This window comes from Spea bombifrons, chromosome 3, assembly GCF_027358695.1.
Source record: "Spea bombifrons isolate aSpeBom1 chromosome 3, aSpeBom1.2.pri, whole genome shotgun sequence".
NCBI lineage: Eukaryota > Metazoa > Chordata > Amphibia > Anura > Pelobatidae > Spea > Spea bombifrons.
In genome coordinates this window covers 76,175,610-76,201,765 of record NC_071089.1, presented here as the reverse complement: position 1 = coordinate 76,201,765, position 26,156 = coordinate 76,175,610, and the positions used below count along the sequence as shown (strand labels likewise).

General features: G+C 37.1%; 1 protein-coding gene across 2 annotated transcripts in view; it reads left to right on the top strand.

Annotated features, from left to right (window-relative positions):
- Positions 1–17,920, top strand: part of PRIM2 (DNA primase subunit 2) — a 67,587-nt gene extending 49,667 nt beyond the window's left edge. For both annotated transcript variants that reach the window (XM_053458855.1, XM_053458856.1), the window contains exons 11-14: positions 6,772–6,898; positions 7,357–7,439; positions 15,436–15,504; positions 17,477–17,920. In XM_053458855.1, the coding sequence (XP_053314830.1) occupies positions 6,772–6,898; positions 7,357–7,439; positions 15,436–15,504; positions 17,477–17,686 (489 nt within the window). In that variant the 3' untranslated portion in view covers positions 17,687–17,920. The remainder of the gene's footprint in view (positions 1–6,771; positions 6,899–7,356; positions 7,440–15,435; positions 15,505–17,476) is intronic.
- Positions 17,921–26,156: the final 8,236 nt, after the last annotated feature.

Below are 26,156 nucleotides of genomic sequence, written 5' to 3'. Positions count from 1 at the left end.
TTTTGTTTTTAATAACAAACTCTTGCAGACGCTATATAATGAATCTTAACCATGTGTACAAGGACCAGGAAACAGGTATAAAACGAAAAGCAAAGCAACGCTAATAATGTTACTGCATTTTCTTAGCGTAGGTTATGAAACATTTCAACTTAGCATAGAAATTTCAACACCGCTTAGCCGTCGTAATATTTTTCTATCATGTTTTGCAGGTGTACCTCAGAGTTAATGATACCTTTTTGGAAGTGATATCTCTAATATACTTTTTGACTTGCGCAATATTTCTTGGACTGCCTCTGATGAATATCCTTTGGTAAATGCTTAAGATCAAATACTAGCGTGTGAACATCAAAGACATTTAACAAGACAGTGATTGAAGTGGGAACGTTAAAATGGCAGAGCATAGCTCCTCGACAGTTAAACAGTAAATTCTTATAATAGGATTAGAATTGGCTATTGAGCTTGTGAGGGATGTACAGAATGTATTAGTAATTTAGTTCTGCAGTATAAAAGTAGTTTACTCTTAGAATTGTTTTTTAAATGGGAATCCAATAGTCGGTTTTTGTCTGGTATATTGGAAGTCCGTCTTTTCATTAATGTGGTATTGACCGTAAAGCATGTATGATTTTGTACACATATTTAGTTGAAATGGTTTCGTTGCAGCTCATTGTTTCTTATTCCTGTCTGATGTCAGCACTTCTCTAGAATGGTCATTTTGATTTAATGATCACGTTTTTCCTCTTCTCAGCAAACTGCAAACAGACAATTGTTAATTATAAAACCGGATTCAAAGGAATAAGATTCACCCGTGTGCAAAAAGCATGTCCATTGATTTTAGTAGGAGCTCTTTCCTGCCAGTGGAAGAAAACCAGTCCTGGAGCACTGCAACCTTTATAGGAATTTTTTTTGGGGGGGGGCTTCCTCTAGGTAGAACCATGGATAATACTTTAATATGCTCCATTGTTGGTGGAGTGAAAAACCGTCCCATTAATTCACAAATAGTTAATGTTACCAATAATAGAACATTAAAAAACAATGGAAACGTGATGTTTTGTAACCATGTATGGGACACTTTTCGTTTAAGTCCTTTCATCAGATGCCACACAAATGCAGACTACTCAGATAGCACTCCTGACGCATAACGCAGGTGCAGACTTAACTTATTTTGTGTCCCTTCAGCTCGTTTTATATGACGTGTTCATATCGTTAAACTAAAAGGAGTTGCTGCTACATTTTCTTTAAACTGGATCAGAAAATGTATTCCTTATAGAATACTTTCATAGATATGTTTTGGCCTTAAAATTCTATAAATAAACAAGTTCCTTGATATAAGCTGATCTCTCCATCTGTTCTAAGACAAATTCTAGATCTATGCATACATATTTCCTTTAGAAAGCTCAAGTTTATCTCAAGATTTTTTAATTGTACATTACGTTGGAATTCTCATTTATCAACTGTAGATGCTATTGATTAGAATGTATGCTGTATGTTTTGCTGTTAGCAATGTATTTCTTGTGACGGAAATGCATATTTGGAGAAAATAAATTTGACTTATAAGCTAATAAGACAATGAAGTCTTAAATCTAAATTGATAAGGAATGAGCGTATGGAGTTCTATCCATAGAAATCAATATGTGCAAAATTGTATCAGCAGAAATCTGACTGCTGCCCAAGGTGCTGTTCCACCTACAGTGATTAATGTTGCCTTCTTGTAACTTATCACAGCACTAGAACCATCATTTCTAGCCTTTAGTTGTATAAACCTTGGCCAGATGTATTTCATTAATCATGTAAAATTTTGCCTTATAAATTTAGCTAGGAACTCTCTAACTGTCTTGACACAGGGTAGAACCTCAGTTTCTTGGCACTAGCTGGGGTGTTGGGCCTTTGCTAAGAGATTGTGAGTTATGGTGCACCATACACCTGGCAAGACCACATAAGCATTAAGGATTCATAAGTTATTGAAGGCTATTAACATAAACTGCAAAACACTCTTAATAAATGGTTGCTTAGGTGTGTATCTCAGTGGTAAAAACCTGGAAATCCAAATGGGCCGTGAAGCACATCTGGATAAAGGTACTTGGCCTCCACATCTTAACTTAGCTCCCATCTTAACTTTTGACTCTGTAGCTACGGTGAAGTCTAGCTCTCCTTCAATTTATATTCACGTCTTCAAAGAAATGTAAGTAATGATGGTATTATTCCATTTGGAATGACTCCTTTGTTTCCCTCATCTGCCCTAACAAACTCATACTTGGTATTGACAATAAGCTTTAGGGCAATACTAAGGAATCTTTTCAGTTGCAGTAAAATCACACACTTTATAATGTATAACATAACATTATGTGTTTTTATCAATAGCTCTTAAACAGTTTTAGAAATTACTGTAATCTTCAAAATAACTGGCTAAGGTTTCTCTGTCGTGCTTGAGGGAAGAAAGTACAAGAACTAAGATTATGCCTGTATTATCAATGATTTTTTGTAAAACATATTGTAGGCTTCCACATAGAAAGTCATTCTATGTATTGTATTTTGTTATAGTTGGAAATTGACTGTTGTCCTTAGTACCTAAAGTAAGGCATCAACATGAAATATCTGGTTGTAAATTAAGTAAGCACATTCTAGCCCAAATGGATGCTGCCTCCTCATGGCAGAATTCTTTTAATTTAGCCACATTGGAGGGTTTTCGAGCATGGTCTTCTAAAAAGTTCCACTTTTGACTCATCATTCCACAGAATATCTCAAATGTCTTGGGGTCATCAAGGTATTTTTTTTGGTAAATGTGAGACCAGCCTTTGTGCTCTTTTGAGTCAGCAGTGGGTTTCGCCTTGTAACACTCCCATAGGTAACATTTATGCACTCCTTCTAATTGTGGATTTGTGAACACTCTTAACTGAGGCAAGTGGGGCCTGCAGTTCTTTACATCTTAGTCTGTTTTTGTGACCTCCTGGATGAGTTGTGATACATAGGAAAAAAATAAATAAACAGTAATAGTGCAATATGCTGAAACCAATATTACGCTGTGTGTGATATAAATGCCACTCACAAACAAACGTGATCTGGTCCCAGGGTTTTTTGGTACCACACGTCCCTGGGCTGTTTTGCCATTTTTTACCATATGTCAGTTTAATCAACTAAACCCTTTTTGTGTTTGATGTACCCACACAAATTACACATTTGTTTTCAGAACAAATGGGGTTTTCATTTAAAACCATAGAAAAAACAATAGTTTTGAGTGTTAGTGTGTAAAAAAAAAAAAACAAAAAAAAAAAACATTTTTGGCAATTTTCTTCTACACTTGCTGAACCATTGCTGAATTTCTGTTCGGCAAAATCCCATGATTACAGACGTATCAAACATACAACATATCCCTTACATAGTACCCTATAGGGTAGTGTTTGTAATAGTTATGTCTTAAGAGATTTTTCGGCTGAAAGACATCCTGATCTCCCATTTAGCAGCAGATATTCAGGACGTTCATGTACGACCTAAAGGTCTTCTAGGCAGTGCTTTTTAGGCTATATGTATAGGTCCATAGGGGATTTGAAGGGGTTAATGTGCATTCTTCTAAAACAAAGACGCAAACTTTTATTTCTCCATGTTTCTGGGCACTGGGGTCTTAACAGAGCTTGCATGCAGTGTTAAGCAGACCGAGCGCTGGATTAGACTGACTAGAGGTAAAAAAAAAACATCCCTTGCAGAGATATGCATTTGGCCTTATGCATCTCTTATATGGCATATACTGGGGGGGAGGGGTGTATTTGGGGGGATTCTGTAGAAACACCTATAATACGCATTAAAGTGCACACTATGGCAAGAGTGTCTCTATAAACCTTAATATTAGAGAGTGCAATGGTGGAACACCACTTAAGCTTACAGTTTACAACACATTATGCTTTAGCTTCATAACAGTTTTTATAACAATAGACCCTGTTCTTCCCCTTCCCCTGAATTTTCTAGCTAGGAATCCAAAATAATGCTAGTTCTGACTTTAGACCTGTTTTTAGTATGTGAGGAACCGTGGGTGGTAATTAGTGTCAAGGACCCTTCCAGATCATGAACGTGAGTGTTATTCTTTTCCGTTATGATCTCTACCAGGCATACTAACGTTAAATAAAGTTTGACAGCAATTAAAATTTGCCATTTACTTAATTCTTTGTTTGACCTTGTAAACCTGGGTCCCTTTTGGTGTAGTAGAACATGAAGTATTACTAATGAGAATATCTTCAGGACATAGTTATGTAGATTTTAAAGAATGATGTAGTTTTAATTACTCTGCACAGTTTAAGTGAATGGTGATTAAAGTTAATCATGCCTTTGTGTATATCCCTTTCAAGTGTTTCTTTTCAAGGACCCCAAGTTACGAGTTTCATTGTCACAAGCCAAGGTTAAGTGAGATGTTTAAGTGTTTGCATTGTTTTTTTTTTTTTTACTTTTTTGTAACCTGTGTGTTGATTATGCAAAAAAAAAAAAGAGAAATGTAAAAAAAATTGGTGTGCCATTATTGCATGCCTATGAATCGTTTAAAACATTCCCTTAGTGTAATTGGTAGAAGATAGAACCTTTGTGTTATATACAGGCTTCCTTCTTCTTGAATCATATCTGACTGCATGAGACTTGTAGCTACTCCTGTGAGTTGTTTGACGTCACCCATTGATGCTGGCCCCACCTCTAAGGAGGTGTTTTTTTTGTCACAGTCCCATTTAGTCCAATGTCCCTGGTGAATCCTCTGCTCTTGCAGCTTTACTTGTGGTCCGTACTTCAAACCTCTGTTAAGTCATTACATCAATAAAATATTATGATAGAGATGCAAGAGCTTGTGTTGTAGGATCACAATTCCAACATGTTTAATGTCTCTTCTCTCCATGTCTGCTCAGCAGCCCAATGTATTAATAATTAGACCAGATGTGACTTCATATATATGATGCTGTTGAGTTTTTATCTTCCCCAAGCTAGGCTTCTTCTCCAGCATAGATGCTGTGAGGGCCAGTGGATACTTAATTCCAGGGTTGGCTAAAGACAGCCGTTCTATCTTGATGGATTCATTTGTCATACACGTGCAAGAAAGTGTTCGGCTGTTAAGTATGGCCGCCTTTTACGCTAACATCTTATATAGCAAGAGTTGATGTTCCTGCTGTTTAAGCCAGTGCCTTTGCTGCGTGTAAATTATATATTCATAAGCATGGCAGTATCCCATCTGTTTCTGCATAGTACGGCTGTTCTGTTCTGGGGATAATTATTTGTACAGCACATCTCATTAGATTACTGAATAATTTCACTGCATGGCAGAAACAAGGAAGATCTGCAGTAAAGGTTGACTGCTCAAAGGCAAAGCTAGACATTTTATGGGTGACAACTTCACTTCCAGGATCACGAGTCGACTAGCCACTCACTTAATACGGAGATTAATTTTCCTCAAATCTGAAATGCTACAAATTGTTGTTGCCTACAATGTTGCCTTCCCTGCTCCACTTAAGATGCACATACAAAGGCCTATGGTAATTTACAATACATTATATTGAGCGATCGTGCAAGAATAATAATGCTTTTATGTCAGGATTCAAGGAGCTGCGTGTTTATGATTTAAATTACCGTTGAGGTATTATCAATTTCACTTCTTACTGCGAAGATAGCTGGGCAGGCATAAACAAGGGGTGTCATCACAATCCAGTAATAGCATGAAGCAGTGTGACAAACTGTTTAAAAAAGGTAAAAAAAAGAAAAAATGTTTATATTCGCAAACAAAATAAACCGCAACTAAAAAAAAAAAAATATGGCATTTTTAGCAGCTGTCACAGACTGGGTTTGTGCTCAGCACTGTAAATACTTGGAAATATATTCCCCATCATTTAGGAATAAATAATGCAGGCTGAAAGTTTTTGATCAGTATCCATCAATTTGCAGATGGTGCTCACGGCTCTGAAAGACTTTTCATTTCACAGCATTTTCCACAGAAGCTCCTCCATGCTTAACCTCCTACCTTCCAGTTGACAGTGAATTGCAATTTAGTGGGTGGAAAATAGAATTATTCATTTTTTTGGTTACCTGTGTGGCATTTTTATGAATGCTTCCATGCTCTCTTATGTTAAATGTCTTCTGCTGGCAACATGGCTGAAGTTGAGGCAGGGAACTTACATATATAAGTTTCCCTTAATATTTGTCTAGTATTTGTTGAACGCGGGAAGAGCGTGAAAACCCGCAAATCAAATTCAAGATTATATCCGGACATTTGCTTTCTTGAAAGTGTTTAAAGGCACAAAAAAAACAGTGGAACATTTTGCTTTTCAGGAGCAGATCTGATTGTGCCAGATTTGTTGTTTACACCCGTATCTTTAAATATGTCACTCTCAGATCAATGCTGTAACTACATGAAAGGTAGTGCGAACCAAACTCAGAGAGCCAGTGAGGTTTGTTGGCCACTTCCTGTGAATGGTGTCTACTAGGAGGAAACAGGAAATCATCATGCCAGATTCATCACTGACAATTTTCACACCATTCAAAGAAAGTAAATGAGCCCTACAAAGGCACATATCTGCTGTTATATCAGGGTCAGCTCAGATATGGATTCTGGATTTAGCGTGGAGCCCTGGATATATTCAGTACTGTTCTGTTATTTATAGCATGGGTCTTGTAATTGTATGTAGGTGTGTTTTCTATTTTTCATTAACTAATATGTTCTCTTTTGTTATGTAAAATATGGAAGACCAGATATTTCCATTTTATCCATTTTATATCTCAAATTTCATTTTTTTTTTTTTTTTTTTATTTTTTTAGTTTGACAAGCTATATGGTTATTCTATCCGCCATAATTATGGCAAGGAAGGCAAGAGGACGGACTATACACCGTACAGTTGTATGAAGATTATTGTGTCTAACCCCCCAAGTCAAGGAGACTACCATGGTAAGATCTGATTTGAAATATAGCCTTCTGCCACTTTCCTATGCCAATGCCGTTATCTTAAAATATAATAAACAATATCTATGTGTGTCATTAAGAGAAGGTAATGAAACTTGAAGACTTAACCCAACAGCAAGAGCACCAGCCGTGATCTGATTTGTTCCATACTAATTAAATAGAATACTATCTGGTTCATGTGGTCTTGTTTTTAATTAAGTAACTAATTTTGTTCATAGGAAGAAAATGTTGACTTGTTCCCTGGAAATTTTTAATCTGTAATGCTCTAATAAGCAGAGAAGACATATTTTGGAAAAACAATGTAACAGTTGCAAGCATGAAAGAATTAGCTTTTCTTTATCACTACTAAGCTTTCTGACAATTGGGAATGGTTTAGTCATCACCAAGAGTGTTTATTGTTATTCTTTAGTAAACAAATGTGTATGTGTTTCCCCCCTACTTAGGTTGTCCTTTTAGGCACAGCGATCCTGAGCTACTTAAACAGAAGCTACAGTCATTCAAAGTTCCTTCCACAGGCATAAATCAGGTAGGAGAACGCTGGTATGGTCTTGTGAACACACGCAGAACATTAGCGAGCACCTAGCAAGAATAAAAGTACAGGTTTTTGGGTGCTTCCAAAATAACCAGCAAGTTGCATAAAACACCCATCTCAGTTGTATTGCTTACCCACACGTTGAAGTGCCCCCAACTTTTAACGCCCCATCTAATTCTAACTTTGGCTGTATTGGTAATTATAGAGATAAATCAGTACTACCACATTACATTTTACACGAAGGTACTCCTGCAATTTATAGCCCTCTTTGGACACCATTAAAAAGGCACCTGTGTGGGAAGCATTCACCTAACAATCGGGTTTAGGGTTGCTGCTGATATGACCTATATATATATATATATACATATATATATATATATATATATATATATATATACATATATATATATATATATATATACATATATACAAACAAGTGATTTTACTTCTATTCAGGATATGCTGTAACGTGACGGGTTGATTTCTGTAGTGTTTCCACTCGCGGCCAAGGAGGGAAGGAAGGAGTTGCATATCCCCATGTTTTTATTCCGGTGGCTACCGTGGCACTTACGGGCACCAGCATCTTTTTCACTGTTTTTTTTTTCTTCACTGCAAAGCACCGATCTTGTGGCGTCAGTAATAATAATAATAATAATAATAATAATGAATAATAAAAATGTAGTACGGTGTAAGGGATACTCAGAGTAGAGATATAGTTTAGGTTGATTTTTTTTTTTTACTTGACGAATACTCCATAAAAAAGTATTCCTGCTGGATGATTGCTTCTTGGGGTTGATGCTCAAAATGATCGAATGTTTGAATGATTCTCATATTTGCATTAACATTATTAATTTACCTTAGAATAATACAGATTACGTTTTTGGTTAAGAAGATATCTCAACTTAATTCAAGATGCAATTAATGATTGGTAAAATAAAGTGAATATTGTTTTGTTATCTTTAAGAAATAGTTTTATTTATTTTTTATTGTTATTACAAATGCCTAGTATTTTTTGGGGCGCCCCGGCTCAGTTACTAATGCAAAATAGCTGCCATGTCCTTTCACGAGAACATGAAGCGATAAGCAGAATTTAGCCTATACTTTTTGCGCTCATTTCTCATCTGGTCTGTAACCACAGCCTTGATTTGATACTAGGCTGCTTTCAAATCATTATTCCACGTGTTTCGATTTACTTTACTATGCTCCTTTGACTTGTACTTTCCCATTACACGTTTAACTTCAAATGATTTTATGTCTGAGGGAAGGGAAGTACGACTCTAGCAGTTAGGCCCTGGCAGTTTGACAGCGGGCTCTGATTGGTCCTGACTAACGTCAACTATCATTTCCTCAACTGAGCCACGTTGAAAAAAAAAAAACAAAAACAAAAAACCCATTAAATCTCCATACTTTAACTCATGGCCTGTTAATAGCCTTTTAAGCTGGCTGCTGTTTAAGCCTCCATTTTTAACAATAATGCTGAATTCTTTTGTGGACATGACATTGTCAGAGATTGCACACTCAGATCACCTTGATTGATGATTCAGTGACACCGAATAAACTCTGTTTGATCGATGGTTAGGCAATTAATTTCTTTCATGACTAATCTCTGCAGAGATTCTACCATCAAAAAATAATTGGTGCTCATCAGTAGTAACACTACTTGGATTGTCAAATAATATCTTAACAATACTAACGTAACCTCAAAGCCTAATCAATGTTATTGTTCAGAGGCATCAATTCTTAAGATAGCAGGTTCTCAAAGATATCAAGAACCATTTTGTTTCTATGTTTAAAAATAGCTAAGATGGCATTGCAGTGCCTGGGACAAACTTAATTGAGAGCAAATTTATTGCCAATCAATGTCTATGTTGTATCTGCTAGGCACAATTTTAGTCTACAGTCATTCGCTACCCCGAAGTGCATAACTTTACATTTATCTACATTGAATTTCATCTGCCATTTGTGTGCCCAGTCCCCCAGTCTATCTAGATCCCTCTGCAGCACAGTAATATCCTGCTCGCCCTGTATAACTTAACCTAGTTTAGTGTCATCTGCAAACACAGAAACATGACTTTCAACGCATCTTACAGTAGTTTGTGCTCAAGAAAAGGGGTATTTTAATTCATGTTAGTATATTTATTTTTAAGCACATACCCTATTTCATTTTTAAAGTGCATATGTGTGTGTATTTCTCTCTTTGACACAGCCAACTGAGCCCCCTAGGCTTTAATGCAAATGGATTCAGCGAGAAAGACAAGTGTAGAAGCACTGTTCTTTCTCCATGCATCTATATGCAATATTAAGACCTCCCTGAGTACTCCCACAAAAGGACAGAGCCACGGCTCGTGCCACAGGGACAGCCTCTCCTCTGCCCCACTGACTGAGCTGATACAGGGGGGGAAATGGATGAAGAAAGAAAACAGAAGAACAACAAAAGTAAGAATAAGTAGAGTTGTGGAAAAGGAGACATGGAAGAGTTCGGCGGAGAAGGTAGGGAGATATTGACAGTGAATGAAAGTGTGAGAGCCACAAAATGAAAAAACATCGGTTTAGATTTTTTTTTCCAATAGAGTCATCTTATATTCAGGCCTTTTTATTAAGATCCTTAGTTTGGGGTTGTCTTATAATCAGGGTTCTCTTATAATCAAGCAAATAGGGTGATATATACAAACATACACATTTTATGTCACACTGTTGGTCTACAAGACTTCCTCAGAGCTGTAAGCTATATTGGTGGACATTGTTTTTGTCATCATTTTGTATGATCTATCACCAGGTTGTGTAGTGTTTCCTGGCTGAAGTTGAAAAAATGTGTCATTATTCAAGAGCTGAACAGACTATGCCCCTAATTATGATAAACTGTAGTGTGCCGGAGGGATGACCATCTGGACTTGGCATGTATCTAACCATGATTATGAGTCAGACTGGCAGCCATTAATGTGATTAATGACACCATAATATTGAACAGTTTAAGAATTTTCACTATAATCTTTATTTGCATGTGTATTTTTTTTACAATATGTTTACCACGTATAGAATATTTTCTGCCTGAAATAATGAGCCTACAAATATATCCACCTATTAGGTAGGGCAAGAACATGATAAGGGAAAAGGCAAACCTCCTCCCCAGTGTTGTTCCTGCCCTACTCAGGTAGAGTAATCTCTTCTTACCTTCTTTGTTTTTCCTAACCCACTCTCACCCATTCATGCTTTCAGGGAAAACATGGGTGCTTTAGGGGGATGGTGGTTTGGGTGGTTGGAGAGGATCATTCTACCACCTCCCCAGGGTTTTTAAAGGTCCCTCATGTTACCCACAGCTTACCTTTTATCTGTAGCCCTTGGGCAAATTTCCTGTGTTAAACTTTTCTCCCAGGTAGGTGCTCCGCGGCTGAGTCCAGAAGTCCCAGTAGTCTTTAGTCCTGATTCGTGTGGTGGCCATCTTGCCTTGTGGTTGAACTTCCAGATCTCTCAGTGTAACTTCTTGCAGCCATCCTGGGCAGCCGACTTCCGGAGCCCTGTTGACTTTCAGTAACCTTGTTTTTTCAAAATATCTATTTAGTGCCTCTGCTGCTTGGACGCTGAGAAGAGTTTTGTTTCTTTTGTAGTGGCTGGCTGTTTTGTTTATTGTCAGATTGAAGTTTTTTGCACAAATGGAAGGAGATCACTTCAGATCTACACATAATTGGACAGGATTATGCTCTGCAAATAACCTTAAGATCTCCCCAACTATTCCTCATCTCTTGTCCTCCAAAGATTCGCTGAGATGTGCAGGTCTATCCGCCATTATAGAATAATTTGTAGAAAGCGGCCCTTGTCCCAGTTCCTGCTCCACAACATTTTCAAGGGACTTATTTGCATCTCTCTGTCTTGTCAATCAATTCATTTCTTATGGCAGGTTCACAGTGGAAACTTTGGAACCCACAGTCCTTTCATACACTAACTTCATGGTATCCATAAGATCTTCAGGATCTGTTTTCCAATAAGAAGAGCATCAGAGGTTTCTACCGATTCTACCATTCCCACCAGGTCTGGGATTCAGCACTTCAGTTCCAAGCCCTTTGTTTTGACATTTCCTTTACTCCCAGCTTATTTCCCAAGGGAATGTCAGCAGTTACAGCATTCCTCACAGGAAGGTGTCAAATTGGTTCCCTACCTAGAAGACTGGCTGATAGCTGCAGCTTCAGTTGATCATCTTCATTCTCATCTTTTTTCAGAAACCTGTATTGCCTGGTCAGTCTGGGGAATACACAGTAATTTCCATGCAGACAAACAATCTTTCTGGATCCTGCACTCGGATCAGGAAAACACGTCCTTCCTATGGACAAATTGAGGAGACTCAGAGAATTCAAAGTGTTTGTGCAGCAGAAATTGAAAGGCTTTTATTTGATGCATTATGTCTCTTCTGGGGTTGATATTGTCCCTTTTTGCTGTTCCATGGGCTCTAGCACACAAGACCTCTCCAGAGTTTCCTCCTGAACAACTAGGACTGCTGTCATCTGTCCCTCCAGAATAAAGTACTTCTGAAGCCTGTTTTTCTTTCTTCCCTCAGATGGTGGCTGTAACTTCTGGGTTGAAGGCCAGTCTGGAAGGCAAAATTACAGTGAACCTGGTCCGTGCAAGAATTTCACCTCCCTGGATGCTCAATTACCAGGAACTACTGGCAGTTTTAAAGGCTTTCTAACAGAGAGTCCCTCTGGTCTGGCAAAAAGCTGTATGAATTGTAACAGCCATCTCCACAGTGGCAGCATTTATCAACAAACAAGGGTGGACAGGAAATAAGACTACAGTCCCTTATGGCCAGAGCTCCACCTGCTTTCTCGGCAGAAAGCCCATTCTGCCTCTAGGAAAGACCTTACATCACAAATAGACCTCATGGGCATGCACTTAAACAAGAATAATTTTCATCTGGTGTATGTCTGTTGCCAAAGCCCCACCTCTCATCTGCTGAGTTCTTAGGAAAGTAAGGGAGGGAAGCACATCTGGTCATCTTATTTGCTCCCCTTTGGTCCAAGAGGATTTGGTTTCCAGAGCTGATTTGCCTAGCAGCTGATCATACCCTTCCATTACCATTGAGAAGAGATATCCTTCTTCAGGGTCTTCATCCTGATTCGTTCCAGTGGAATTTGAGAGCCTGGTTTCTGAGAGGGAGTAACTAACTTAAGCTCTATCCCCTGCTGTCGTGGATACCCTTCTTTTCAATAGAAAACCAGTCACTTCGGCAGATAAAACAAGATTTGGAAATCCTTCTTCCTTTGGTGTTGAGTATTAAGCATCTTTCATCCATCCATCTCTCAAAGCCTAGATTTCCTGGAGAAGGGATTTAACGCTGGCCTAAAACCTGTAACTCTCAAGGTATAAATTGCTGCTTTAAGCGCTTGTATGGCTTTCCATTGTGGGGAACATTCTTGTGTCAAGAGGTTCAGCCAAGCTATCTCCTGACTTTTCCCCATCGTCTTCTATAGGTGCCTCCCTGTGATCTGAATCTAATCCTTTAGCAATTGTCCTCTGCTCATTTTGAGCCTCTGGAAGAAGCTTCTCTAAAACCTCTTACCTATAAAGTTGTCCTATTGGTGGCTATTACATCTGCCTAAAGAGTCTGTGAGCTGCAAGCAATCTTCATTCATGAACCCTTTTTCACACTATTCGATGACAGGATAGTTCTGCACCTGCCTCCAAGCCTAAATTGGTTTATGACTTTTAAGAAATAATCTTACCCGTGTTGTTCTTCAAACCTAGGAATCCCAATGAAGAGAGCAGTTATATACTCTGGATCTTAAGCGATTCATTCAGATTTATCTGTTACATTCTGAACCTTGGCATAAGTTGAACTCCCTCCTCGTCTTCGCAGGAGCCAAGATGTGACTGAAGGTTTCAAAAGCCTCCATAGGTCATTTTATCAGAACCTCCTGGAATTGCAAGGAAATTGTGAATTCTTATCTGGGAATTCATTTTCCTTGTCCTTTTCCATTGTGGCACATTTTCCCCCCAACAAGTAATTTATTTACAAGCAGCTCTGCATAGGGTATTTGTAAGAGGGCATCCACTGCAGAATATGTCGAGCTTATGAGGACTTCGTTTTTTAGGGAAAGGTATCATAAAAGGCAGTCATCTTTTCACCTCTTCTTGGGGCTTGGTTTGCCTCTTTCATTGCTTGCAGATTTTTAGTAAGAAACACTGCTCGTTGACTTAGCTTGCTTCCCTTTGCAGTTGTCAACTGGGTTTTCTGCATCTGTGAGTGCTTGGTAGCATTGCGTTGTGTTCCACATAGGAACACTACAATGCATAAGGAGGCTTTGGGGGAGGCATAATTACGATTATGTCCATAATGCCATAATGCCTTTTCTGTGAATATATGTATCATTACCCTTTTTTAACAGAAAATATAAACATCATACCAAATATGTTTTAGTTTTTTTTGCAGCAGGAAAAATGGGCAGAGTTGATGGGCCAAATTGTTCTTGCCTGCTGTCGGATACTTTTTGGGTCAGGGGAGTTGGAAAGCATCAACAACTCAAGTAACTGCTTGCTAGCTACCATTTATCAAAAGACATTCTGGTTTGTACTTGGCTCAGTTAACCTTTTGCAGTACAACATTCTGAATACTGTGTATAATATGCAGTATATCGCATCCATATGTTTTGTGCCGTAAATCAAAGTAGTAACAATTCTGGATTTACAGAAAACACAAAATCCCTATTGAATTAATTCCTACAATACTTGTTTGTAGACCCCCCGTCAACTGCTGATTTAGTCAGTAGCAATGCGTCGGTTTTTAATCTTGACTCTAGCGGTGTGATCAAATAGTGTCAGTGTTATTTTAGCAACACTGATAAAACTGTAAATTTGCTAGTAAGAAATTGATGTGTGACAGCCCTGATACCACATCCTCCTAAAATATATATTTGTTATATTGTGTACCTGTGTATAGAATTCTATCATCAACATTTGAAAACATATGTAACTAAAAATGGTAGCCACGAAAGAGAAAACCAAAAGAGGTAGCACCTTTTTGCCACTATCTAAGGCTTTAATCCATTCAGTAAAATGTAATTTATTTTCTTGAACCTTCAATAGCTGTAAGGCTGTATCTCATAACATGGACAGCAGGGATTTGAGGCTGTCTCAATTGGTATATCTGACATGGAAAAGCTTGGCTCCTGAAAGGAGGGGAAAAATGTCACATCTCTTCAATTGTGTACACTTGTAGAGGTTATCTCTTTATAGCAGCAATTTCCTGAGTTTGATAAGCTGGCAATGGACTTTTGATTGTTGTTGGGGGCTTAGGAAGGGATGTTGTCTATCCACCATAAAGGTCATTCGGCATTGCATTTCGTTGATAAGAACTGGAGTGCATTCAACACTGAAGAGATTACATAAAACAAAATTAAGAAGCAAATTGCATTTTTTTTTATTTTATTTACGTAAGGACCACAATCTTAATAGATGTTTACAATTGAACTTTCACTTTTCTGTTTTGTAGAGCTGTTTTCTCTCAGTTGAAACATCAATGAATCTGATTATATACTAATCATTTTTATGTTTGAACTTGACAATAAATATGTGTCTTTCAGACCTTGCAGTGAATATACTTTACTTGTTCCTTGTATCGGCAGTGGGCAGATTATGTTACAGCACATGGTTTTTAATACCAATATTTGCACATCGCTTACTTGTATCTTTAAAATTTGAAGCTGCAACTTAGAAGCAATAATATGAACAAACAAAGTGTTTTAGGTGTCTCGACATTCTTACAGATAGAGCCATTCTCTTAATTAACTCTTAAGTCCCTTTGCTTTTGTGTTGCCGTTGTTGGAGTCTCACCTGTAAGCCTCACACTGTCTAAAGAGGGATCACTCACCTGCTTAAACTACACCTCGTATGATCTGTAGCCAAAAACTGGCTATGCGTGAGTTTGCAATTTCTGGCATCCCTTTGCTGTACTTCATGGCATTTTAAATGACTGCTCATGTGAAACCCATTTGTGTTGCAGATTTTGGAGTTGGTGAAGGGCATGCATTTCCAGCTGGCTTGTCAGAAATACTTTGAGCTGACACACAATGTAAGTTCTTCCATTTTTTCATCCAAACATTTTGAGAGCTTCTTTGAAATTGGTTCAACGGCAACATTCAAACTCAAATATTGGCAAGTTTTGTTCTGTCTACCAACATTTCCATTAATTAGGAAGTAGCATTTTCTTCATTTAAATATAATTATTCTACATTACTTTCCTTGCAAGACAAATGTTTAGATATAAGAATGTTATTATTGACATGCAGTATGTATGCAAAATAACGCAAGACTGGTTGGTGTTTTTGAATATATTTAATCAATTGCATATTTTGGATGTATATGCTTAAGATTTAAACAGAATTTATCAGAAATTATGCTAGAAATGCTACACTTCAAAAAAGAACTGATCGGTTATTTTCTAATGAAATGTAGAATGTTGTGGGTTCAGTTTTGGTATTTTGGTCCTTGAAATGCGTGTAGCCATTACAAACTGTCTGCTGAAAACCATAATAACCCAGTATATACAACTTTGGTGAGCTGGAGGCAAATAAGGATTTAAAGCAGTGCTACTGATCGAAATCACACTAAAATAAAAAGCAGTGAAATGTTTCCTGTAACAATGTGATAACCGATCCAGTCCGATTCCAGCTTACAATGGCTTTCGCCAGCTAGCTTCAAAATCGAAAAGTTAACAGAAAACACTGCCAATGAAGCAATGGCATTTTACTGAATGAACTGTCATTGGAAATCTTATTACTACATTTGATCATCAATGATGGACACATTTATAGTGTTCATAAACATAAAAAAACATGAAATGGTAGTAGTTATAATCATTAATTTCAGCACTACAAAAGTCTAAATTGAGCTATAGTTTAGTATTTGGTACTCAAACTTTATACATACTCTGCAAATAAAGTATTAGGTAGTACTAATTACATTTTAACCTAAAAGTAGGCATGCTTTGTGCTGTGTGTGTATTTATTAGATAATAATCACCTATTGCAGAGGAAGGTATTCTTCACATTGCCCTCTAAAGTAGAAATTTTATCAGCCACAGGACACTGATATCGCCAACCACAAGAATTGTAGATTGTAACGTGAACTGTCTCATTATCAGTTGCCTTCACAAAACCACTTAATTAAACCCAAAAGAGAATCTTAAGTGTTGCAGCATCGCATCAATTGCTCTAAAACCACATTTGCGTAGCCTGAAATATGAACCTGTTGTTTGTGTGAAGGTCACATTGCGTAAAACATTCAGGATTCAAAGCAAAGCCGTGAGATAGCATCACTGACAATCTCTCCATGGTGTATACATGTTAGCTTTAGTGGTTTTCTTTATTGAACTGTGATAGGGGATTATGAAAGCTTTAATGAATTATTACACTTTAATGTAGTACGATAATGGATACATTACATGGTATTAGCTGAGGTCATTATACCGGGCCATTTAGGAGGAGAAAAAAAACCATAATATGATCTTAAAAGAATTATGATGCTGATAGAAACTTGCATTTTGCCATTTATCACAATCCCCATGTAAACTGCACCAATTCATTGCAAATTTAAATTTGTTTAGCAGTATATACTGGGCATGTTGTTTTATGATTAAAGGATATTTTAAAAAACCTCATGCTCATTTAGGTTTACTTTAACTTATATTGCATATTGATATAATGCTTGGATTTACCTAATATATTGCAGTATATTGATATGCTTAAAAGGATTACAAATGTATATTTCAATGAACATTATTTGGGATTGCCTAATAAATCTTCGATCCACTTAAATTTCAATTAATTAAACACTGACACACATTACAAAGAGCTGTGGATCTTCATGAATGTATTGGTCGTGCTGATGAAAAAGTCAAGCATTATATGGAATCAGGATTAATTGAAAACTATAAACACTATTTACTAAAATTGGGTCAATGTTTGGGTGGTTTACTGTCACATTGACTCTACCTGTCTTTATTTTTTTGCCCAAATCTCTCTTGCTTTTATTTCCTTATACAGATTGACGATTGTGGGTTTTCTCTGAATCATCCTAATCAGTACTTTGCTGAAAGCCAGCGAGTACTCACTGGGACGCGTGAGGTGAAAAAAGAACCAACACCAATGGAAAATGCCAGCCAGGTATCTTTCAACTCATCTTCGAGTGCACCAACCACAAACACACAAACAGATGAAATGGAAGATCTGGAACAGATCTTTAGTGAATATTGATCTATGCTTGAAGCTAATGCTTGACCATCTTTATCGATGGAGTATGCTGTACTACAAAGATGTTAAAAACCCCTTTAGGCTTATGTTGAAATATAAAAATATATCACTAAAATATCTTTTCATTAAATTTATGTCTCAAGGCGCGACTCCTAGATTTGTATCGTTTGTATCAGGTTTCAAAATGTATTTTTTTTTGTATGTTATATTGTTTGAATAAAATCCTTTGTGTCCAAATTTGCATTTTGTCACAGCTTTACCTATGTTTACCAATAATATTACAGCAGGAATAGAAATAGCTATTAACTTGGTTCATAAATATGGTATTTTGTTGACTACATAGTTTTAGTTGGTGTTTTTGCAGGCAAAGAACTAAAAGTTATATTTTTTTACAGTTGTGGACTGCATGACTTACTGAACATTTAAAGGAAACACTGTATTTATTATTAGACTGTTCTTGTTTCTTCAGAAGGTATTTTTTCAGTAAAGTACAAAAACATGCCTCGTTTGTGTGAAAAAATAAAATGCGTTTTTTTTGTATTCACAGTTTGAAAGTGTCACCTTTATCTTGTTTAGTGATTAAAAGTAAGTCTGTCAAATGTGTGCTCTAACACAATAATATTGTATTTGTTCAGTTATAAGACAACCACCCATACTTTGGCTCTTAATGAAAGAAAAAAAAAAGTATAAAAGACGTCCCTAACTGAAAAAGAAAACCAATGTTGATATATGGATTGAAGTATGTAAATTATTCTTGGGCTGCTAGATTTTTTTTGTAGTGTGTAGATATTTACACAATTACTTTGATCTGCATCATATGTCACGCAGTCATTGCTGTAGTCTGATCTGCAAGAGACTTCCAGGTCACAGTAGTAACTATCGTCTGAAATAGCAGAGAATCACGAGTATTGGAGTACTAGCATGTAACACAGAAGTTGGTTATAATGTTAGTATCTGAAACTTTAGGGGAGGGGGACAAAATATAGCATATCACCTACAAACCATAGGCAGATTCCCAAAATAATTAAGTTCCCCTTTTAGTGGATAGGTTGTATGACCAATAGCTCAGTCTTTGAGACATTAAAATTTAGGTAGTGGGATGGTATTCAGAAAGACATTTCAGAGAGAGAGTGAGAGATTTATATGGTATACGAAGAAGAGAGGGCGAGATGTCATGAGAGGAATGTCGTCACCATAGTAGAGAACACAAAAGTTAGAGAGGTGCTAATGCAAAGGATTTCAGCCAAGATAGACTCCATAGACACCATATGAATGTAGAGTTTGCAGGACAAGTGAAGGTTGGCTGCTTCAAAGACTTTAGAGGGAAGATTGTTAGTTTGGTGTTGAGGGAGGGAAAAAAAAATCTAGATTGCAAAGATTCAAGTAAAATGACTATGCAGGTGGTTTCTATTTGTATGCTAGAATATTCAGATATTCTGTAAAAAAATGTGTTACTTGAACTCACTGTGCAGCTAGAGCAATATTGCCTCTTAGTAATTAATTAAAAATATCAGTTTGTAGTAGCATAAAATGTATATATAATGTATTAAAAATAATTTAAAGGGAAAGCTAAGCATGGTGTACACTCTTAAACTCATTTCTGATTCAAAATATATATCACAATTTTTTTGTAATTTGTAAACAAATACTGTTTTAGGTAAAACATAATGGTGAAGAAGGCTACCAGATAATTCTTTTAATTGCTCTGGGTCATTTCAATGTAGTTTTATTTTTTAGGAAATGGTTTCAGTGATTGCTTGATTCAGGACTATTGGCCATTTCAATATAATAATCATTTGTTTTTCTTCACCCAAGGGCTGTGTGCTTTTCTTCCCCTCAATTAATTTTCTTTAATGCAAAGAACAAAATGTTTTTTCATATCTTTTAAGTTTCTATAGTGATGAGAGAATTAAATTAGTTTTACCAACTCAAACGTAGAATTTTAATACCCTCCCTAAATATTCAGAGGACTCAAGTAGCAGCTGAACAATCAAATCCAACATGAAAAATGCTTGCAAAATCTGAGAATACCCGATAAAACCTTATGGTTGTATATGATATTTATTTTCGTGTGTGTGACTTTTTCATGTATGATACATTTTCCTTAAATAGGAGATTAGACAATGAATGTGGCATAAAAGCCAGGGGATTTACTGTTATCCACACCTGTATGGTTATCAGCTTCGCTTCTGGTCATGTGTTCCTCCTTTTGGCAGCTGTACATGATATCTAAATGACATATTTCCTTATTTACATTATCTTCAGATACGAGAAAGAATGACCTTCAAAAAAGTTCTAAATTATGGGTCTTGCCACTGTGGGCAAATAATATGTAGCAAACATACAGAGCATCCATGTGGAAATATATATGTAAAGGGCAGGCCTAAAAAAATCCTGAGACTTCTGTCCCACTTATTCCCCCCCCCCCCTTTTTCTAGCCTAGTACTTTCCGTAATCATGGCCAAGGCTCCGGTGCAAGTGTTTATTCCCTCCAACCCTACCAATTGTGAAATTAGAAAAATGTTGGAACAAATGATTCCCTTGCATCTCTTATCCATTTGCAAATCATGGTTTCATGTACTTGTTACACCCTGATGTGCGCTAGAGGGAGGAGAAGTTTTTTGCCAGGCACATCACGAAAATACATCCCCTTATCTACAATTGACCTGCCTGGCATGTTATGGGGTTGAACAAGTGTAAAGCAAAGATTGCTTTCTTTGCTCAGCTGGTGTAGCTGCAGTGTCTCAACATCAAGGCATCCATCACCACCCAAAAATATGTAGGGGTCATATTCACCATATTGAAAGGCTATATGAATTTAGCAACTCTAGGAGCGTATCAAACTGCCACCATAAGAGAGATATGGCTTAGTAACAAAAAATCACCATATTTTATCATTTTTAATAGTAAATGAGATATGATATCTAAAGAAAGCCCTGTTTGTCCTGAAAAAAACAATATATAATGTGTGTGGGTGCACAAAATGAGAAAGAAGAAAACTACAGCTAAACAGCAACGCTGAAAATTGTTAAGAGCCATTGTCCCACAATGTACTACGAGTAAGAAACAGTCTTGTCATTAAAAGAGTTTCAAATAACAAAGAAAAAGGTGCTTTAAAAAAAATCACAATATTTTATTTTTTAGTAGTAAATTAGATGATATCAAAGTAATGATATCTAAAGAAAGCCCTTGTCCTGGAAAAAATATATAACTTGTGTGGGTTCACTAAATGAGAGAGAAGACACAGAAACAGCCATTGTCACAAAGGGTACAAAAAACACCTCTGTCCTTTAGGGGTTAAATACCGCAGGTTGCAATATACTGAAATATCTCTGCACAGATCACTGTTGGAACCTGTCTGTGAGTTTGTTTGTGATCTGGTCAGTATAGATAAATAGGTGCCAGAAATGTCTAGTAAGTTTTTGACAAGAGGTTACCCTATTGATCTGCTTAATAATAAATGTGCTGAAGTTTCTTGTATTGACAAAGGATGCATTTCTACGTTCACTGAAAAATTAATGACCATGATTCCATTTGTGTATATCATTCTCTTGTGTATTGTCCTTTTATATAGACACAGCCTATACCCTACATCCAACATGGCCCCCTATTGCAGAAATGAAATATATGGTACCGTCTAAGTTTTTTGTAAGTCATTTTAGCACTTAGCAATCACATTCTGGTATTTTTCTCCTATAGAAAAATGTTATCAAGTAAAAAAAAAACTTTTTGTTGAAAATGTGAAAACCAAATAACTATGTATTGTAATCAATGATGATTTGACCTACCATATAATAGCGGCTTTAAATTCCAAATCAATCCTACAAGTATTGTAACTTGTTGGGTGAAAAGATGTTGGTGCTGCAAGACCATGAGACGCGGGAAGAGAGCTGTGGAGAAGTGACTACTGATGGTGCTGGCGCTGAATGCTAAACCCCTGGAGCTGAAAGCGGAACCAAGCTCCCTTTTTGGGAGGACAGAATACCAGCACAGCAGGGATATGGCAGCAACACAATCAGACAGGGAGATGAAAATTAATATTTTTCGATTTTATGATTTTATGTATTTAGATTTTTTTAGATTTAAAAAATCAAGTGGCTAAAACAAATTGTCATGAAATAGAATGGTGCTGAAGAGTTAATCAGGGGGCTACAATAATAACCGGACTGATGAAATTGAATGGTACTGATAAACATTGAGCAAAAAAAGTGTTATCAGGTGGGATGACAGATGGCACAGGGAAGCCTTTGTGATGTCAATGACTACATCACCAGTAGGCTTTTTCTGTACAGCAATCAGATATACTGTTGTTGAAGTGAACCTTGTTGAGTCCAGAAGGTGGCAGGGACCTCTCCCACTGTGAACCCAAAAAATAGCTTGACATGCACAAGTCTAATATGTATATCTGTGTGTGTATATGTATATATTGTGAGACTGTGAACCCCAGGGAGTTGATTGACATGGCATCTGGGTACAGCTGCTATGCAGATCATACATATGGGTCCCTGGGCTGGAGCAATTGGAGAGCAGGGTGGGCAGGGTTTCCCCATTCTGTGGAAAATCCATGCCGGCTTTTCCAAGTGGCTAGAAGTCTGCGGGATCCGGTCCGGGATTCCTATGGGGCCGGCATCAGGCACAGGTGCTGGGCATTAAAAACCCCTGGAGCCTGATAATCAGAGAGACTGTTGGGGGAAGAGGAAGCTCCCCTGTGCTCCCAGGGCAATGAGAGGCCCTGAAGACGACCATCCCTGAGCCAAGTGAGGCATTACCTGCCTGGACCTTTTGTGTGCTGTCTGGGGAGGTTTTCCAGAGCCTGGCTTAGCTGAGTCTGGTGTGTGTGTGTATATGTATATATATATATATATATATATATCAACAAAAGAGTCGAAGTGAGGTCTGAAGGTTAGGTGCAAATTTAACCAACAAACACTGCTATTGAAAGCACTTTCAAGGTTATAATCAATGAGTTGTTTGAGGTCTAATGTGACATCACTGCCTTGGGACTAAAATCTTGGTAACAAATAGAGAAAAAAGAAATACAGGTGAACAGAGTAACCCAAAACTGTGCATTTTGCCATTAACATGCATCAAGCATTAATGTGATTTGAGTATTCACTACACAGGTATTTCCGTCAAGGGATATCTGATGAATTATTTTGCAGTGTAAGATGCTTTAATAATGCAGATAATGGAAAACTCTTACTCTTCCTATTTACATTGATTCTTGTAGGAAAGGTAGTAATTCATACATGAAAAGCTTACAGCTGCATGTGCATTAAATGCTTCATCTTATTGATGCGTCTTTGATGATCTGGCATCACAACCAAGGTGAATGGACCTCTTGTGGATGATCCAAGTTGAAGTTTGAAGCCCAGGAGAAAAATAGAAAACTTGAGGATTTGCGGATTGTAAAGTACTTGGCAGGTGTTCTGTAATGAATAACTACCTCTTGAAATCCAGGGATGTGGAAAATTCAATTAACAATACTGTAACTCAAACAGCCCAAAGAAACCAGGTGGGATGTTTAAAGCCGGCACATTAGCTGTCCGGTTGCACATCTCTGATCTTAGGAAAAAGGGTGAAAAAAAAATCATAAATAACTAAGATCAAATAGTTACAGTCCCCAAAATGTAATCCACCTGAGAAAAACCACATTCGGGGGATGCTAATCTATTTCTGGCAAATTATCGATGTCCGATTTTAACAGATGCTAAGATTTATATGTTTTGTTTTATATTCCATTGTACTGCACACTGATGACAATTTCTAAATTATATATTGGTAGCTATTTTTATTTAACAATGCTCAAAAACAGCAGTGCATTCTACGATAAAGTTGTTTACTCTTTTAAGAGTTTTATTTCTCCTTCAGTCTTCACACCTTATTCCTGGATCTCTGTGAATTGTTCTTCCTAAATTAACTCTCATCCCAGCCCTTGGATGTTAAATGCTCTGGAACCATTTCCGCTTTTAATAATTCTCTCCTACCTTTGTTGCTGGTACTTCTGCTATATTTGCTGCAACATGGTTGGTATTGACTGTTTATTAAATAACCTGTGTTAAGGTGATTTGATGCCTTAATCCAACTGTTTACTGGGGCTGAAATATTGGGTTTTCTTTTGCTGCACACTATGTTTAATTAAAACAAATATCACTTACTTGCAAGTCCTGGTGTGCTCCTTTATATATTTATAGTAAACAAGAGAGAGAGAGAGAGAGAGGGGAAGTGAGTTCTGATGGCTAGGTTATAAGCAATGAGGAATTGGAGTAAAATAAGTAAGTAAAATAAGTAAAATAAGACAGATATATTAAACTAAATATATCCAAAACATGTATTATTTTCTACAAACAAAACAGTGGAACCAATGACTATGAGGAAATGTGTCATGACATTAACTCCTCTTTAAATGCCTATAATTCAATTAACATAACTGGGAAACTGATTGACATGCTGAACCAAAAGCCTGTATCAAGTCCTTTACAGACATGTCTCCCTAAATATGATTTAGTTTATCCTAGAGGCTCATGAGGTAGGTTTTAGACTTGTGCATTCATATTCATACAAATTTTGCCAAAATTGTGTCAATTCCTACTAATATCTCCGAAAAGAAGAAGGGGGGACCCTCAATGACACATATGAAAACGAAGCAAAGAGCTCCAAATTTTTGCTGTTTTTTTCCCCACACTCACTCTCTCTCACACACTCATTTATGTTTTCTCACACCCTTATTCACGCTCTCTTTGACCTTCTCCCTACCTTTGATTCCATGTCCCTGTCTTCTTGCAGCATAACTTCCCTCTGCTTCTTCTCTTGCATCTTCTTGTTCTTCTGTCTTCTTGCTTAGTCCGCTGCTCCTGGTGTCTTCTTTCTTCTTCTGCTTCTTCGTGGACATGGCCTCCCAGTGAACTTCTGCAAAAAGGTGGAACTTCCAAGCACACCATCTCCCCCAATTAGTGGAACAATTATTTGACAGAGGAGGAGAACATTGCTCAGTAAATTAGAAATAGTACACCTTTTGCACAGAAAACTGTTAATATACCTTTGTCATTCATAAAAGAAGCACTTATAGAAGAGGTTATAGTTATTGTTGGATGTTTTAGAAAATTTGGCTTATCTACTGAGACCTACTATCCACTTGATAGATGATGGACTGCAAATGCAGGCTGATAAAGTCAACGCGTGTTTCAACCAATCAACACAGATCAGGCATCAACAGCATGGTCTTTTCTAACTAATATTGGTCCAAAGGAACCATTTTAAAATGTATAGGTATTTTAAAGGATGACCAACCCAAGTATGTTCTTGAAGCACAATGAAATTGTAACAAAAAGGACAATGGTGCTGTTTGTGTCCCATAGATGTTTTAGAGACGCAAGCCGAAATGATAGGATGCGTATTCAAAGTGTAATATTGCAATGAGAACAGAAAGGGACTGTTTGAAACAATGTTCTAGAAACAGCCCTTATAATAGTTCCCCAATAGCATAAACTGATGGCCCCAAAGAGGAGTTCTGACAGTCAGTAATTTGCTATTTTTGTTAATCTATAATCTGTTTAACAATTTCAGTACCAGAGGTATGAACAGAACATGATTTCTTACCCTAGTTCTATACTTCTCAACACTGTTTTATCCTCTGTTCAATAAACAGCACATTAAACCATCAATTGGCTCTACTTATCGGTGCTTCATTCTAGTTACTCTGGGAAAGGGAGAAAGCCTTAGAGCAACCTAATCAAAGTATGCATTATGATGAGGAAACCATATTTAGTCTCTTTTTTATAATTATAGGAAGAAATCTTGGTAAGAGAGGGAAAAAGGATCAATTTTACTTACAACTTTCCTGCTATCTCTTTTTGAAGGAGAGTCCTCATCCCCACCCTACCATGCCTGCTGAGTAATCTCTTGAATAATTTATTATCATATAGATTTCTACCGGAGGTGTTGTAATACTTTAAGAAGAAATGTCATCTGAAATGAAGGCACTACGTTTGTAGGTGAAAGAACTGAGGATTTTCTTACTTTTTTTGATTGAACTCAGAGATCGCCTATTGTTCTATGAATCATGGTGTGTTCTCTTTGTCCTATATGAATGATACAGCCTTGTAAGGGAATGATGCATATCCTACCATGCCTCTGTTTCTGATAAATTATCCAAATTTCCTGCAGCCCATCTGTTATAAGATGCACATAGCAAAATTGTTTCCTTAGCATCTAAACAAGTTAATACCCCACCTTCTCTAGTACCTTAATTAAGCAGGTTGCCACTGTAGAAAAGTAAAAAGAAAAAACACTCTTGATTTTTACTGCTGTCACAGAGGACACAGCTCGAAGCCAAGCAGATACAACTTTTGCAAGGTCTCCCATCCACATGTCTCTTTGGGGTTAAGGGCACAATGGCTGTCCATATTGAACGTAGGTAGTTGGATGATGGAAGTGACAGTGCCCAAATAGAATGAGTGCTGTATGTGGTGTA